This window comes from Malurus melanocephalus, unplaced genomic scaffold (assembly GCF_030028575.1).
Source record: "Malurus melanocephalus ecotype Western Australia unplaced genomic scaffold, MMel_1.1 scaffold_414, whole genome shotgun sequence".
NCBI lineage: Eukaryota > Metazoa > Chordata > Aves > Passeriformes > Maluridae > Malurus > Malurus melanocephalus.
In genome coordinates, this window is record NW_026623646.1 from 329,978 (window position 1) to 348,065 (window position 18,088).

Consider the following 18,088-nt stretch of genomic DNA (forward strand, 5'->3'; position numbering starts at 1 on the left):
ACAGCTCCTTTGGCTACATCAGGAAGAGAGCAGCCAGCAGGTCAAGGGAGGCAACCATCCCCTCTATTCAGAGATGGTGACTGTATCTGGAGTAATGGCTCCAGTCCAGAGCTCCCTAGCACATGACAGAGATGGAAATATGGGAGTTAGTTCAGCGAAGGACCAAAAAGATGATGGATAAAATGAGTGGAGCATCTGTCATATGAGAAGAGGCTGAAGGAGCTGTGATTCTTTTTAGCCTGCAGAGGAGAAAGCYCAGGGAGATCCTACCATCTGGTGTAAATACCTGCAAAATAAAGAACATGGAGCCACTCTATCCTCTAYGGCACTCAGTGACAGAACAAAAGGCAGTGAGTACAAGCTGCAGCACATAAAATTCCATTTCAATATAAGGAAAAAGACACCTTYACTTTGAGGGTGACGGAACACTGGAACAGGCTGCCGAAAGAAACTCCATCTTTGCAGGTTTTCAACAAAACTGGACAGTGCTGACTGTATTCTGAGCAGAGGTGCTGGAACCTATAACCTGCAGAGGTGCCTTCAAACCTCAGCTGCACTGGCTTGACTTGGTAAAGGCATTCAAGATCTTTACAATGCAGGACACTCCCATGAATGTCTATCCAACTTAGCAGGCAGTAAAGCTTCTGATGAATTTGCAAATAGTTGTGGGAGACAGGAGGGGCCAAAAACACGCTCTGTAGTACTGCTGTAGTAGGAATTGCAGAGAGTGTGTGCAGTGATAATACAGTCAGTCCAATAAYCAAAATCTTTGCTGAGAAAGACATACATATGTGTGCACAAAGGCATACACACAGCTTGCACTAACAGCTATAAAACCTGCTGCAGGGGAGAAATAACATATTTCACAGCCTCTTTTCAGAAATTAGTTGTTTGGTGGGAAAATAAACTAACATGAATTTTGAGATTGATCAGAAAGCCAGTCATTTGTTGTACCACATTCAAAAAACATGGAAAATATTCCAGCCCTACCAAACATAGGCTTTCTTTTAAGGAAAGGTGTTCTGAAGGAGTGCTGATGGTAGAGTTGAGATTAAACAAGTGGAAGTAGTCCTCTTCAAATCCCAGGCCCTAAAAATGAAAAGCTTCTAAAGTAAGGATCAACATCTCAAACACTGTGATTTTCAAAGCAAGGCAGAGAGAGCAGATGGTATAAAACAGTCAGGATGCTCTTTTGAGAGCTACTGAACTGATTTGCCACATTCTACACAAGCATCACTTTTATTGKGTCTGCAAAAGTTAGGGAAAAATATGCTTCGGTAAACTACAAACTACATTTATACAAACTACTGACATGGGATCTTCTATTTATTTGGAATTTATCACAAATTTCAATTTATCAGATGCATGAAAAAGCAACTCMGGATTATCATGCTAAAGATAATCCAGTTTAACTCCTCTCTGCTTCTTCACAATAAAAGAGGAGCTTTTGATTACAAATGGGACATCTGACAGCCAAACAAAAGATATTTTGAAGTTACTTCCAAGTGGATAGCTTTAAGAAAAACAGACCGTAACTCATAGTTAATCCATATTTAAACAGAATGATTGAGGTAGATGTTATCCTTCAATGAAAACTTACAAGCAAGTTCTGGTGAGAAATGATAGCTCGTTAGATCATTCCTATTAACCACAGTCAGTTTGCCATTGTTATGGTCTCTGAAATGACTTAAACTCATGGAGTTGTAACTGGAGGACAGTCCTATTCTCAGTAAGATACGGAATTTAGGAACAAATCCTCTTTCTGTGTCTACATGCACAAGACCACATACACTTGCAATGATGGGAAAGGGACATGTAGGCTGCAAATCTTCAGCAGTTTGAGGCCACATAGCAAAAAACAGGCACTTTCTTTCTCACAATATAGAGTACTGTGAAAATATGCTTTAAAAAGCAAAGTGCATAAATGTGTTTATACAGAGTAGAGAGGAAAATGATCAGTGAGATACATTATTTTATTCTTCATATTAACATAACAGGTCTTTGATATTATTTTGGAAGAGCAGAACACAGTACTTGTGGGGCCTTTAAGAACAGCCACTGTCAGGAAAGAGGAGCCAATTCACTTGGAGGAAAATGAAAACCTCATTATTCAGATTTGAAGACTAAATATATAAAGAAAAGTAATGTTCTTCCTCTGTCAGCTGACTCTTACATGCAAGAGTTCTGCAGGATTTATTATTTGGCATTTCACGGCTCTGTATTAATACACACACATACATGCTCATCATGGCTGTGAGCAATGGACTGCACAACAGAAAATATGTGAAAATTTGAAGCTACCTTGGATTAAAGGTCCTTCGTTGAAAATTTAAAGGCATACTGGACTGGCTTGGTCTGTTCAGCCTGGAGAAGAAGAGACTGAAGAGAGACAGGAGATCTCATTGCAGTCTACAACTTCCTCAAGAATGGAAGCAGAGGAGCAGACATTCATCTCTTCTCTGTGGTGACCAGTGACAGGATCCAAGGGAATGGACTGAAGGTGTGTCAGAGRAGGTTTAGGTTGGATATCAGGGAAAAGATTTCCACTCAGAGGGTTTTTGRGCACTGGCACAGGCTCCCCAGGGCAGTGGTCACAGCACCAGCCTGATAGAGCTCAAGAAGAGTCTGGACACTGCTGTCAGGCACAGGGTGTGACTCATGGGATTATCCCCGGCCAGGATTTGGACTTGATGATCTTTGTGGGTCTCTTCCAACTCAGGACATTCTGTGACTCTAAGCTACCTGAAAACAGGGGTAGTTGGAAGATTTGTTCATTTTAATCATTAATGCAAATATTATTTCCATCCAAAATGGAACTTCAGTAGTAGTCATGAAGCTTTAAAATCAAGCCCTACATTTGATATATTAGAAGAAATTACAAATTCCATAATGCATAATATTATTTTTCTAATGTATTACTGGCCCATACTGAGAAACAATCTATTATATAGATTTTGCATTCAATCTTTTTGTCAAAAACTACACAGCACATCAAAAGTTAATAGCACTAGGGAGTTCTGTGATTAATATGAAAACAAATGGTGTATTACAAAATTTCTTTTGTTCTTCATTGACAATGATGAAACTGCTAGGATTTAACCTTTAAGGGTTAAAGAGTTTAATCAATGTCAATGTCTGATCTTCTGAAGGCGATAAAGAACAGTCTGTCTAGCGATACCCAACAGAACATCACTTTGTCAAGCCACAAAGCACCCAAAAGCTTGTCAAGTAAGTTACCAGAAACCTCTTTGTGGTTAGAACTCAGCTCCTTCCTGCTTGACCTATTATTTGATATTTGACCACTTGGTTGCAAGACACTTGCTCTTTCCAGCTGAAATGTCACTGGGGCATCTTGTCAGCTCCCCGACATCTCGGCCTGACATACAATTTTACTTTTGTGTGCTACAAGGCAGAAAATGCAGGGCAATGGCCTTGCTTTAAATTCTGTCAGCATCAAAGATGGGCGTCACTCTTGGGTCCTACCAACAACAACAAAAAAGGAGTCTATTTGAAGGTCAAAACAGCCATTACTTTTTTGTCTCTCAGTTTAAACTAAATACATTACCTGCAACACTGGTTTGGGAACTGTCCTTATAAAGTATATAAACATATCATCAGAAATCCTCCCTCCACAATTGTTCTTCTTTCTTATGAAATGCAGACTTGATAAAAGGGTGAGTTTTCAGYGCCTGCAGGGACCAGATTCAGTGGTTAACTTAACTTGTTCAAATAGGCAAGTGGTATCATGTAGCTTTACAAGGAGCAACCTGACCTTCTCACATTGACCAGCAGTGACATTATTGTGCAGGAAGAGAAGCAGTCACATCATTTCTGTTTTGCACAACCTGCTTAAAGTTTGCAACTAAATGCTTGTCTTCAGTTGAGCTGACAAGAGAAAAGAGGGGGCTCAGTGAACCATGGCAGGGCTGCCATGAAATGACAGGAATCATTGGCATACATTTCAAATAGCTCTCTCAATCCTATTAAAGTATTGCAGTCCTGCTTTAAAATAGACAAGTATGAAACAACTTTGATAGATAGAGACTAAAATGGCTTATTGATTTTTTTTTTTAAGACTGAGGAAAATTACCCAAAATGTGTCATTCTTTAACATTTAAAAATACACTACATAAAAAATGAAGAATAAAATAAAAGTTTAAAGCAATAAATAAAAGTTTAAAGCAATAACTGCTTCAGTATGCAAAAATGACAAGTGCAGAAATGTGAACATACAAATGCACATTTTCATAAAAACGTAAAATTAATGTCAAAAAATACAGATGCTGAACTACAATTCAAATATAGCAACAAAATTACACTTTAATTGCATCATTTTACATTAATACAATTTTTCCATCCTAAAAGATTATTGATACTAAGAATCTGAAAATCCGCTTTCCATTGTTCTTCTGGGATTGGATGTGACATCCAGTCTGAAGACACAGATTGAAGACAGAGAACTGTCTCTGTTTTGCATAACACTGTGGGATGTGTCAGGTTCAGCTTGCAATGCCACAAAGTCTGGGATAGAACTCTGGTCAGGCTGAATTTCTAGCTTGGAGCCACRCTGATGTTTGAACTCCTTCTTGTTTCCTGGAATGAGAAAGAAAGAATAAAAAAAAAATGCAAAACAGAATCCACATTTACTGTTAAATACACCGAAGTTATGTATATTAAATATTTGCAAGTGTTTGCTTCTTGTTTTAAACATCTACTTAAAATACATGGTACCTGAGCACCAATAGGAGTATTTAATTAAAAGAAACAAAGGACATTTTCTCAGGTATTCTACATGAATAAGTGATAGAAAACAATAACCTACTTTATTTGAAGTGCTACAAATACTTACAGAGAACATATAACCCTCTTCATTACAATTTTCAAAWTTTTTAATGAAATAAACAAACTTTTTCTACAGTCACCCTATCACTGTTATTAGGAAACATGCCATGCTAACCATGGAAAGTATTAATTTAATTTTAAATATATTTTATCATCAATTGAAATCAAACACTTAACACTCTTCAAATGTTAGCCTGTTAGGAGGTGGCCAGAAAATACACACTGAATGTACATTGATGGGAACATGATTCATACTTCAATGAATCTCAACATGCAGTGAAACAGATATAAAGGTTAGATTAGTTAAATTCAACATTAAAGAACTTCTAACATCAAACCATCAGGCATCCTACTTTGAAAGACTATGGATATCAGCATATCAGTACTAATAATCCTGTAAAAATGGTAAAGAAAGACATTCTGTATTCCCCTAAACAAATTTTAAAAAACTCAATGCCATATTGCTCTTTTGCCCTTTACCAAAGCACTGCAAGATGTGAAAACAACAAACATTTCATCAGGTCATAAAATATGTGAAAGCATCACATGCAAAGTATAAATATGGAATTAAAAAAAAAAAAAAACCCATTGAATGAGTGTTACAGTATTTTTGAGGTTTAGAACACTCTTTCTTCAGCATTTAAGAAAGAGTATACATGCATATACAAGCACACACACACTGAGGCATAAAACCCCTATATACAAACACACAGATTCCATTACACATACTCATAGATATATGGAGAGAGGTTGAAGGGTGTGTATATATTCACATTTCAACAAATCCAGTCCCAATCATACGTATAAAGACACATCCATGAAAGATTCCCCTTTCCTCTGYTACTATTGCTGGAGAAAAATCAATTGTTGCCTCTAACACCTACTTCAACAGTTCCCTTTGATATGGACTCTTTTGATTTCCTGATTCACCACGAGCTATATTGCAGCCACTGTAAACAACTACGTTAGACCTTCATCAAGACCCCATACAGTAGCAAATTAGAAGACTGTTTTAACTGTACACAGTTAAAATGAAGAAGTGCCCAGAGTTTTTCTAAATTATAGGGCTGATGAAGATGAGATAACCAGCAGAACTAGCAAGGTCTGTAACAATGTAGTTTTTCAGTCCTTCAGGGCTTGGCTCTCTACTGAGTAAGAACCACTAAAAAGACAATGCCCAAATGAGACTTGCTGCATTTGTACCAGCAGACCTGAAATGTGTTTCAGTGAAGGCTACTATGCCAATTAACTATCTGTTCTTTCTACACTTTCATCAGCTGACCACAGAAACAAAATTCTCTCTAAAATAAGGCTCATTCATTTAAAAATTCTCTCTAAAATAAGGATCATTCATTATGCTGCTATTGAAATATGCAAGTAACTTGTGATGTTCTAAAAAGACTTCTACACATTAAAAAAATTAATCAGTAAGATGTAAGCTACAAATGGGTTTCACTCTGGATAACAAATACTGAGGACAAATCTAAACATATTGGTTTGTACTGTTTTCAACACCTCAATTAATCAGCATACCACAATGAGTGAAAAATCTCATGCTACGATTACACTCACATATTACTCTTTTTCAAGCTGTAGAAAGGGKTTTTTTTTAAAGAATATGGCATCAAAATCCCAGTAAAGAGATAAGAAATCAGATTTCCTTTGAGAGTTGCAAAAAAAATGTATGAAACTTAATGATTGGCAGCAAGTCAATAGACTATGTTACAGTAAAAGCTTCACTGTTGGGGAAAGAAAAAAAGCTTAGGTTTAGTTATCTAGAGCCTGTGCTGTACTTCTTACAAAGAAGAGAATACTGGTCATTGAAGAAAAGGAAATCAGATTTAAAAGCAATGTGACTGATGTAAAGAAAAAGAAATTTGGCTGTTACTCATAAGAACTGGGCATATAAAGATACTGATCCAGTATCTTTACATACCCTCATGATGAATAAAAAGGTAGTATTCTATAAGTTAGGAATAAAAATACTCAGACGTGTTATAGCATTCATTGTCTGAACACATACCTTTACAGAGGAATTTCAAAGGCAGTTTTATTTCCCCCAACAGACCTCTTTCAACATTATTGTATTTAGATGCGTTTCTAAAACATATATTAAATTGACAAACTCAAATGACTATGCCAGAGCTGTGATGAWAATTCATCATATAAATATGCATTTAGGTAATTTTTTTAAGAAGAATTATGTATCTTAAATAAGGTGTCTATTCAGGTAAATCTTTAGCACAGCACTTTTATTTTATTTACCCTGTAAGCTGTACATGGTTCCATCTGAACTGTTACACTTCACCAGGTAAATAGATATTTAGGACATATACGTCTAGCAAAAATATGCTTTCAAAGTGTTCATGTAATATAGTAATTGGTCATGTCCTATGCACACTTTGCAGAGTTTGATAACCTAATTTTATATAACACGTTTTCTCAAAGAYCAAAATATGAAAAATTAGTCTATATTATGAAATAATTGCTTTCTAAACCTTTAATAATTCAAGCAATTTTTTATTAGACATGGAAAAGATTTCTAAAACAGTTCTTCTCCACAGTTTCTCTGCGACTAACCTATAATCAAATTCAGGATCTAAGGTTGTCTCATGATATATGAGTTGTTTTACCACAGTTAAAACTCATTTATAGTGGGTTGCTTTATTATGATGATATTGTGAGGAAATATTTTCATACCATCATTCATGACATCCTTATATATGTTTTTATTGCAACATTAGCCTACCCAAAAGCATCATGTAGTGATCAAAGACACATTTTGCTTTTGTATATCCATATTTGTGGAACAATATGCACAGCTGGACACTTGAAATTAGGAGGCTATGCATGTCATATGACAGTGGTGCAAACAGATAATTACACAGGGAAATAAACTGCTAATTGTGCTGTTTATCTTCAGTTGTAGGAGCAAAATCTACAGCTGAAGCTGCATAGCAGTCAGAACAGTTTCAGCCTTCAAAATAATTTTACTTCACGATTTTCACTATAACGCCACAGTACAGATTTTTAACTTCCCTCAACTACGTATGTTATTACAATAATTTCTGTCACTTCTCAGGTTTCCCACCACTAATTTTTGTCACATCAAATTGCTTTGAAATACTCAATTTCAAAACACAGTTGCTCAAACTTCTCTTCTGCTTTCTTCTGGCATGTCACATGCTATCTTATTAAAAATATACTATAAAAAATCAGAATAAAAAATAGAGATAATTTTTTGTGCATTAAGGCTTAGAAAATTGCAAATGAAATTGCTTAGAATCAGAACAGACCAAGYAACAGACAAAAGCACATAAAGAATACAAGTTATGAGGGTTTCCTCTCTGTGTGATGATGTAGGTGCAATAACAAGTTCAATGCTCTATCTCAATGTAAATGAAACACAATGGTGGAATTACAAGGCCGGAATATGATCTGGAATTCACCAGGACACTTTGGTGTGTGAGGATGCCTGACAGTAAACAAAAGTGCAGAGACAGGAGCAAGTTGTAGTTTCTTCTTGTGCTGTAGCACAAGTTCTAGTTCTCACGAATAGTAAGAATTGTAAGTTAAGCACAGATGCAGAGAACGGTGAGGGAAAACAGACAATAGCTTTCTCCACAATAGATTTCTGATACCCACTCCTCTCAGMCCAACTCTAGAATATACAAATACACAGTAATACCAGTAGACAGCAAATCAAATGGCCAATAATATTCTTTTCAACTTCTCCCACCWATGCAGCTTGCATCATTTCACTGCAGCAATAGTAATTCTAGTAAGTGTAAAAGAAGRAACCATTGTCTTCAATAACCATTCTGCAGCACTTATGTGGAAACCCTATTTTACTATAAAGATGTACATTGTCAGATCATTCAAAACCTCCTGCTCATACTGCTGTTTCCAAAACTGAGTTGCCTTGTTCCAATGCCAATGGACTTCCAGTACCCTGCTCTTTTTTTTGTTGGGCTTTTTTTTTTTTCTGTTACAAGTAACTCCAAGAAAAAGGTTTTACTCTCAGTGAAATATTAATTTAAAAAAAAAAGCKACAAAGTGGTACTCAGAATGGAAAGTATTACTTTTGGATGTCAGTGCAATATAGTGCTAATTGCAAACTTTTTCAAAGCTGGCATGTATGCTGGCCGAAACTGGAAAGTTTTCTTCCCATGTCAGTGATCTTCCAATTCTGTATGCTGAGGCAGTAGGACTAAATTGGTGCTCTGACACAATGTAAGAAAACGGTAACATTCGGAATAAATTTTAATTGTCAGCACTCCTGCCTGGATTCTGCAAACAATTTGCTATCAGAGAATAATTCAGTGGGCTGCCAACTCATTACATATTAAGTCAGAAAGGCAGACACACAACACACTTTGGGTGCTGCAAGCCAACAATACTAATGGCTTTTTTCATTATCAAGAATTCCCTCTTCCACTTTCAGGAGTTTTTAAACAAAGATGAGTCTGTAATATCCGGAAATTAAATTTTTTTTCTTACTTTCCTAATGTTCTTGCATTTAATTCATTCAGTGAAATCACACTCTAGAGGCTCAATTAAAAGCAATTAAGAGAAAGATTTCATTATATATTGTATTTGTTTTTCTAAAAGAAAATCCTGTTTCATTCAGACATACTTAAACCTGGTATGTTTGAAGAATACACAGGATTGGATGGATTATCACAACAGTTGAACACTTTATCTTCAATGTTTTGTTGGCTTAAAGACAAACAACTTGGTTCTGCATTGCTAATTTTGATGTTTTATAAAAATTTTGGCCAAAACCCACATACAGCCTATACAGTAAGTCTTTGYTCCAGATGCTTCATTGGAATACATGGGAAGTTTTCCATTTTAAGGTCAAATTCTCTCCACTGCACTAATAATACCAAAATATTAGACAAACAATGCCATGCTCTTCTTCTCATGGTGAAATAATCAGTCTGTTTTGATTTCAATCCAACTTTCCAAATTCTTTAGTACTTTTTGCCCATGATATCTACCACTGTCTTTCAATCTTTTCAAGATTGGAAGCAACTTGTATTTATTTATTTTGAATCTGGGTAGCCAACCCAAGTGACTATTGCTTTATTTAGAGCTGCACAATGCAAACAACACTGAAAGGTACACTGCACTTACTATTGTGACACCTCTCTGTGTTTCACAGCAGCGTGTGAGATCACCACTGCCATTAACTGATGYCTCTCTTGCTTCCAAGCAAAGCTCTCCCACTATGGGACTTTTCCTGCAGCTTCTCATCCCCTTAGATCACTCTCATGGGTCCCTCTCAGTTCTCCTTTCCTTTCTAGCAAGAAGGGGAGAGGGGGACTACAGTCAGAGAATAAAAGACTCTCAACACCATGCTAAGGCACCAAGGCTCACAAAGTATTTCCCCCACTTAGCTTGTTCTTCTGGGAATACAGTCCCTATTCCACTAGTTAAAGTGTCAAACTTCATATTTTTGTGAGAAATTTATTCAGCCATCATCCAAATTCCTATCCAGTGTGACTGTCTGACGTAAGCCTTCAAAGTTTCATCTGAGTTGCATGTATACTGCCGCTCTAGCAGAAAAAGGAAAAAAGTATATTTACATTCATTTTGCCAAACATTASCATCTTCTGTCCAATCATTTGAATGCAGAAGTGTTAGGAGAAAACAGCTTAGAGAACAAGGGTTGACACATACAGTGTGAAATCTTAAGGTGCTTGAATGCAATGAGGGAGAAAGTGAGACAGAACCACGTTTCATCTCCCTAACTGTGCTACAGTCCACATGAACTTTGTGACAGGTCTCTGTCTCTCAGCCACACTTCACTAGCTTCTGCTGACATTCAGCTGTCAGACAGCAACCCTTTACCATGCCCCTAACATGCTCTACAGCTTCACCCAATTAACTCGCTTTCACTTGACATTGCAGCAAAGAGCTTCATAATAGGTGGTCAAGGTGCACGGTGTCTGCTTGCCCTCTAACTGCTCACGCACGGCAAAACGCTACCTTCCTTTTTGTCTGTCTGCGACGGAGCGGCGCAGCCACCATTTGGGCATTCTGCTACTAAATGGGACAAGGACAGCAGACCTTTGCCAGCAGTGCATTCATACAGCTYTTACCAAAGATTATGCTAGAGCTAAAAATCGTAGAAATTTTTGCAAAAAAAAAAAAAATTACACTGATTCAGTAAAATGCTTTAATCACTTTTTACTTAACAAAAATATACTGTACAGCAGCATGATTTCAAGGGGAAAGTGGGGGGAAAATAATTATTTACAATAGTAGCACCTAGAACATAAAGGAGAAAAGTCTGCAAACAAAGTGTCTCTATGATTCAGCTTTCTTGCATGAAAAAAATATTTAGGTATTCAGAAGATTAGTTTTTGCTATGCATTTCTGCCAAATACACAGTATTTTTAGGAACATTTTTAGGAATATTTTTGGAAATATGGATTTATGTAGCTAATAAAACAAACAATTAAAAATGAAAATCAACATTTTAGGACTCACTTAATAACTTACTGAAAAATAAGAACAAACATGCAACTCACTGTTTGCTGATAGATGCCTTGAGAATACTTCAATTTGCTCACTAGTTCTCTCAAGTACATTTGTATATAAATATATGGAGTAGGTCAGAAAAGTCCCTTAAAAAGTCAATATGTACGTAGTAARTACTGATGAAGCTCAAGAGCTCTTTGCTGAAGAGGCTGGAAGAGTCTGGATTGAGCACTGGTATCTGGGCAGTGAAATTACAAAAGACACTAGAGCAAATACCATCTAACCGCCTTACAGGTTTCAGATACCACAATTCCAGCAAGACAGGACTCAAAACACTATCTACAYAGTCCTTTAAAATTCTGATTTGCTCAACTACAGCAAGCTCAGATAGGTTTTATAACCYATTTTCTTTCTCAGCATATCTACAGGGAAAAGTTCCCTTGCAGTTCTCTTTAAAGTCTTTGAAAGGGCATTTTTTTACACATAAGGAAATCTTAGTTTCACCAAGAGAAGCAGACATCAAGATTGTAGAAAGTAGAAGCTCAAGTGAAGTCCTAAGTGTGAAGTAAGGAAAACAAAAAAAGGAAATATATGGATTGAGATGCAAAGCAGACTCTTGACAGGGATTTATTGCAAGAACATACAACCAACTTATCTTTATGAAAGGTGGTGATAAGCAGCAAATCATAAGGAATTGGAACTCACAYACCTCTGGAAGAGGCTGCTGATGCAGAATTGGATAGTTTTGCAGCAATGAAAAAATATTAGCGAACACCTCACTCAGATTGCATGTAGGAAAATGGCATTACTCAGAATTAAAATGAAGTGTCACTACATGGCCTTGTACTGAAAAAATCAGGGTTGACCTTGTAAGTGAACAAAAAACTATTTTGGTTTGCTAGGTATTGAGATTATAATCTGGTGTTGTCCATAATCCTAAAGTGACAAAGGAAATGCTGGTGACAAGAACTGACAGCCTTTACAATCCGCTGCTGAAGAGCAGATTATGCTCACTGTTCGGAGACAAAGGAACTGGGAGCAAAAACCAGACACAGACATGGTTTATGCAACCTATCTGAACCTGCCTGAAAAATAGACTGATTGGAATCTGTTATCCAAAACACAAACATTTGCATTGTGAGTCAGAACATCTGTGAGTGCATTAGCCTACAGACTAATCTAAATCTCAGTTAATCTGAGTAACTGTATTAAAGTGAGTAGTCTCTTTAAAAGATCCTCTGGTGACTGAGCAAAGAATGATTGACCTATACCACATGTTTAGAGGTGAACTAATATTGCTGCCAATTTAATTTTCTCAAAATGGAGGTTTATTATTAAAATCATCAGGTATTAGAAGAACAAAGTCTTCCATTCTTTCAGCACTGGCCAATGCATGTAGATTTTCTGAATAGCCCACTGCAAATATGTAGGCTGCTACCTCCTAGCCAAAAATCCTGATAAGGGCTCCATCCYACTCCCCCATAAACTGGATAACAGAAAGATTCACCAGGAAGACGTACACTTGGTTCTCTGTATGTTTAGCAAAACTTCCTTAGTTCCTTCCTTAGAAAACTTCTCTTAGTTTCTAAGTTCTGTTTGCTTATTCAAGWCAAGCACTTTAATGTTCACCAATCCCCAGTAAAACTTGGTTGAAGTAATTTCAGGAGGAAATTATTCCCTCTCCCACAGATTACATGCAATATCTGAAGCAGTGAATCTTCAACAGAGTTCTAAAGGGTAGTCTTACAATAGTAACGGTCAGGGAAAAGAGCTGGCTTTCCAGCAGTATTGCTTATGAAGTATCAGTTGATATCTGAATAGTCTCGAAAAAATATTTTAGGCTCTGTTGCAGTTGATAGCTAGTATGTAGGTCTTCTGTAAATCCAAGATCCAAATTACATTAGCTGGGCAAGGAATCAAGCTTATCAATTATAAACAACTTGAGTGTGGGTGAGCTAGGCTTACTGTCTCTATTGGTTTTGGCCAAATATATATACATTCAATTATATTTCAGACTGAAATTAAACAAAAAAAATCTGTTAAATACTTCAGCAGAACTTTTTGTACAAACTAGATTCTTGAGCACGGCCTCCACGAGTTGGTATAACCTCAGGTACTAGATCATCTCTTTCTGTGAGGTTGAATATGCAGTTTAAGTGAGTCCACTAAGCAAACAGAACTAATATTTCCTGCATACCAATCATATTTTAGGTGAACAAGCATAAAAAAAAAATGCTAATGGAATTTCATCCTTTCATATATATTTAAGTCAAGTATGTGTTCAGAAAGCACTAAGTTAAAAACAACAAAAAAMCCCAAACAAACAAAAAAAGACAACACTACAAATAAACAAATAAAAACCCAGCCCAAAACCCAGAAACTACCAACACATACAGCATTCCAAGGCTGCATCAAGTTTGTGAAACTTTTATCAGAAGAGTCATGAAGAACACAGAGGAAGACTTGGGAGAGGCTTTTTTCAGCTTTTTAGTTTGCAAAACAAGAGAGGTATACAATTTTAAAAATTCAGATTTTCTAATRAAAAAAAAACAACCAAAAAACYAAAACACAGGTGTTTCAGTAATTTGGTGTGCCTTGGAGGTTCCAGAATTATACCTTAAATTCCTTTACTCAGAGCTCCCATTTAGATTACAGTCTTCTAAAAAAATCTCATTTTTAAAACACAGTAAGTAATTAAATTAAATTCAAAATGCTTAAAGAGATAGGATGTTTTGGCATATACATTTAAAATTAAACTGAGTGACATCAATCATCAGGAAGTTTTGCAAAGCCCTAGTTGAGTTACAATGTTTAATGCTAAGATTCCCAAAAGAATGCAATGGATTTAAAAGACCCTGAGAAAGGAAATTTGATGTCACACAGGCTTTGAAAGACTAACAGACTCCTGACCATAAGCATATAACCACTACATAAAATGATCTTTCTGTGATCAAAGGAGGCCCTCAGTACTCAACAAAAGACRAAAAATTAGTGAATTATTTCATTATTGTGGTTCCAGTCTTCAGAGGCTGTATGTGTCAAATCACCTGCCACACCTAGACAGGATAACAGGCTTTCAAAGTACTGGTGGGCATACAAATTTAAGAGAGGCAAGTATTGCAATGTCAGCTTCATGGCTACATTTACTGAGGGAACTATGAGTTTATGRGCCCATTTCAGTAGAGACCCAAAAGTGCGGTGTTGTAAATCAGTGTGGCTTTAAAATTTCTAGAGGTGCCTGTCTAAAAAAGAAAAATTCCTTTAGGAATCGAAGGAGTTACACCATCTGAAAAGGATGAAATGGAATCATTCCATCTTCGTAATTTCACTGCTTTCCTTACATCATCATATGTATCAGGGAAATTCTGCTGGTGATTAACTATACTATTTTTGACCATATTTTTAGTAAATTTTACTCTTCACTGTTCATTTTAAAGGTACCCTCCCGTCTACCACAAAGAAAAAAAAAAGATGAATCAATTGCTTGACAAAAAGAGGCTTCTGCCTTTCCAAAAGGTGGCATTTCTGAAGCAATATAACAAAAGCCCCAAATTCTTGTAAAATAGGGAAGATGCACATTTYTTTCTAAATCCCTTTCTTTAAATAAACTATTAAATAAACTGAAGAAAACAAATGTTATTGGAATAATCACAATTATTATCTGACAATGAAGCTTTTTACCCTATGGAGTAGTGATTTCACATTTTAAAAATTTGTTCAATGATTAGTTTATTCAACAGGTCAAACTACTTCACAGAGTTTAGTCTCTGGAGAAAACAGGTCCTCACTATGATCAACTAGAAAAACTGCGCCTTCTCTATATAATATGTGTTTCACAGAATTCAATGAAAAGTTGTTATACATAAATTAGAAAGTAAATAAATAAATAAACTGTGGGGTAAATATTAAATAGTCTGGAACATATAAGACCAAATAAAAAGAAACATGAAGATGTAATTTGCTGTCTGTATTCCCTTAAATCATGCCAACATTACAGGAATGAAATTATGAGTTAAGAACAATATTATGCTTTGTGCACTTACTGAATTTCCTGCCTTTCTATCTCTGCAAGTCATATTCTATCATATTTCAAAGGTTTGGTTTTTCTTCATTTGTCGYATTAACTTCTATGCTTAAAATACAAAATGCTAACAAATGGAAGTAGGTAAACATATGTATTTTTTTTTTTAAAAGAAATACATTACTGCAAACATATCACAGAAAGGAATGCAAAGKTTTTTTTCACAGTTGAAAAGGAGGGAAACATTCACAATTATAGGAGAAGGCAGGGGAAAAGAATATTAACAAGCCAACAGGCAAAAAATCCAACTTTATAAATTCAGGAGAGGCACAAAATCAAGTAGGCTGCTGTGGTTTGCAGCTACACTTCTTTATGACACTCACTATGTCCCTGGAAGAGGACCCACCCTCCCTGTGTGGACCAGTGAGGTTAGTTCTGACAGTGAAATCTGCCAGGACCTGGGATGGAGACAATATCCAGCCTCATGTTCCTGGGACCTTCTGCCCCAGTCCGTGCACCAGAAGCAGAGACTGARAAGATGAGAGACAGAGCATCAGAGACAGTGTCTCCTGTGGAGGGAAGGAAGGCTGACACTAGCTGGCACCGAATATTCTGGTGGTGGGGCTATGACTGCCTCTCTGCCATCCAAAGGGAAACACAAACCTCTAACCATGAGCTTTGGCTTTACAAAACTTGTGTATATTCTTTTTCTAAATTACTGTTTTTCTTAATGGGTGCATGTGACATAATCYGTGCTACATTGTAAGTGCATGCTGCACACACACACATTTTGAGGCTAGCTGGGAAAGAGGCAGGCTCCTGGCAACACTGCCCTAGGTCATACTCTTTATCTTTTTTTCCCTGTGATCTAGGCAGTGAGCTAGTGGTACAAAGTAAACAAGAACCGCAAAAAGAAAACAAAAATTGTTGTCTTTCTATTATCTATCATCTTGATCAACTTAACCGCAATCCACAGGTTGCATCTACACATCTTGCACTATTTATCAAAGTTAATGTCTGAAGATCAGCGCTGAATTTTCTCCCTAAAAACAGTGTTTTACATACTTAACTTGAAACAGAAAACCAAACAGGTGTCAAAACAAGAACACAATTATTCACAACAGTATACCTTGTAGGATCTAAACTTAAAATGTTAAGAAAATATCAGGAAGATGACAGGCTGGCTTGCATGGATTCACTCACCATTTAAGTATCTGTGCTAGACTCATTCAGGCACAGCTATGCTTYAATCCCCTCCAAAAATTTCTCAGCAAATTCAGAGTCTCAGAACAAATAGACATTCCCTTTATGTTTAACCCTCAGTTTAGCAGGGAATAACAGAAGCTTCTCAGCTCTCTTTCTTGAAATAACTTCTTCAAAAGGGAAGGGGAAGCACCTTCTGGCCTGAGTAAAAGTCCTTGAGTCTGGAAAGAAGTGAATTTGTCTGCCTTTGTAGAGAATATTCCTTTTCTTCTATAAAGCCAGTAAAATTGTGTCCTTAGCTCTGTTCTTTTGTAAAAACTTTTTCCCAGGGTTAAATGTCCTGGTCTATAATATCCAGTTCTCGAAATAACAGCCTGTCTAGCACTCCCAATACTTTCATTTCTATTGAAGCATTAACGATATATGTAATAATATATGAATGCTTCTTTTAATTTGATGTCCTGGAAATGCTCCTTTGACAGATGTGGGAAGAAGGCAAAAGAAACAATGGCACGTAGCAAACAGGAAGYAAATGTACCTGGCTGGTGAATAAAACTTATTGCTTATTACCAATGAAACACATTTCAAAAGACAAGTGCAAAGGTGCCTAATAAGGAAAATGCCATCATATGGTTGTCTCCTGACCTATAGTTGCCCTCCACAGCAACTGGGGCATTTCTGAAATGTTCTTTTTCAGGAAACCGCACCCACCATTTGCAAAGAAAATAAAAGACTAGCTCATTCTAGTATTTCTCCTTTGAAAATTGAACAAAATTAAGTGTAGGCATCCACCRCCTTGCTCTCTGCTAATCTATTGCAGGCAGAGAATGAATGCATGATGATCTTTTACAGGGCAAACTTGATCTTATACCTTAGATTTGCTTCCTTATCCAAATCATTAGTTTCTCTAAATACATTTCCAATTAGTTGCTCGTGAAGGTACAATTGTTGCATYGGCCTGCAGTAGGGTAAGAGATGAATACAGCTTTAGCTTCCAAATGTCTTGTTTTCAGTCCTGGGAACTGAGGACCCTTGTTTGTGAGCTGGTAGTTCCAGTACCTCACTAGAAACACATTTCTAATGCCATAGAAATGCAAACCATGAAGGAAAAAAAAAAGGAAAGGAGATTACCTTCCTGAAAACATGACCCTCCTTTTTTGTGGCTCAGCCAATGACTTGAAAGATTTGTTTTGTGCTTAACAGCGGAACAAACCTGCGGTCATTTAGGAACTTCATGGTTTCCATTAAACCACACAGCATGGACATTTGGAATTTCATGGCAACAGTGAAGTGAGAATGTAGATCTTACTTTTCCAAAGTACCGACCTCTGCTGAGAGTTAACACCCACACACATTCTCTCACATTCCTTAGCCAATTCATGTCATTAAGGAGAGTTGAGGAACAGACCAAACAAAGGAAAAAACCAAAACAAAACAAAACAGAAAAAAAATCCCACAAAACCCAAACCAATCCCACTTAAGCTTCTTTCTTAAGCACTTGAAAGTAAAATGCTACAAGTGGAAATGTAATGT

General features: G+C 36.6%; 1 protein-coding gene across 5 annotated transcripts in view; it reads right to left on the reverse strand.

Annotated features, from left to right (window-relative positions):
• Positions 1-4,198: 4,198 nt before the first annotated feature.
• The window catches only part of CCDC171 (coiled-coil domain containing 171), a 146,441-nt gene continuing 132,551 nt past the window's right edge, over positions 4,199-18,088 (reverse strand). For all 5 annotated transcript variants that reach the window (XM_057379641.1, XM_057379643.1, XM_057379644.1 and 2 more), the window contains one exon: positions 4,199-4,593. In XM_057379641.1, the coding sequence (XP_057235624.1) occupies positions 4,376-4,593 (218 nt within the window). In that variant the 3' untranslated portion in view covers positions 4,199-4,375. The remainder of the gene's footprint in view (positions 4,594-18,088) is intronic.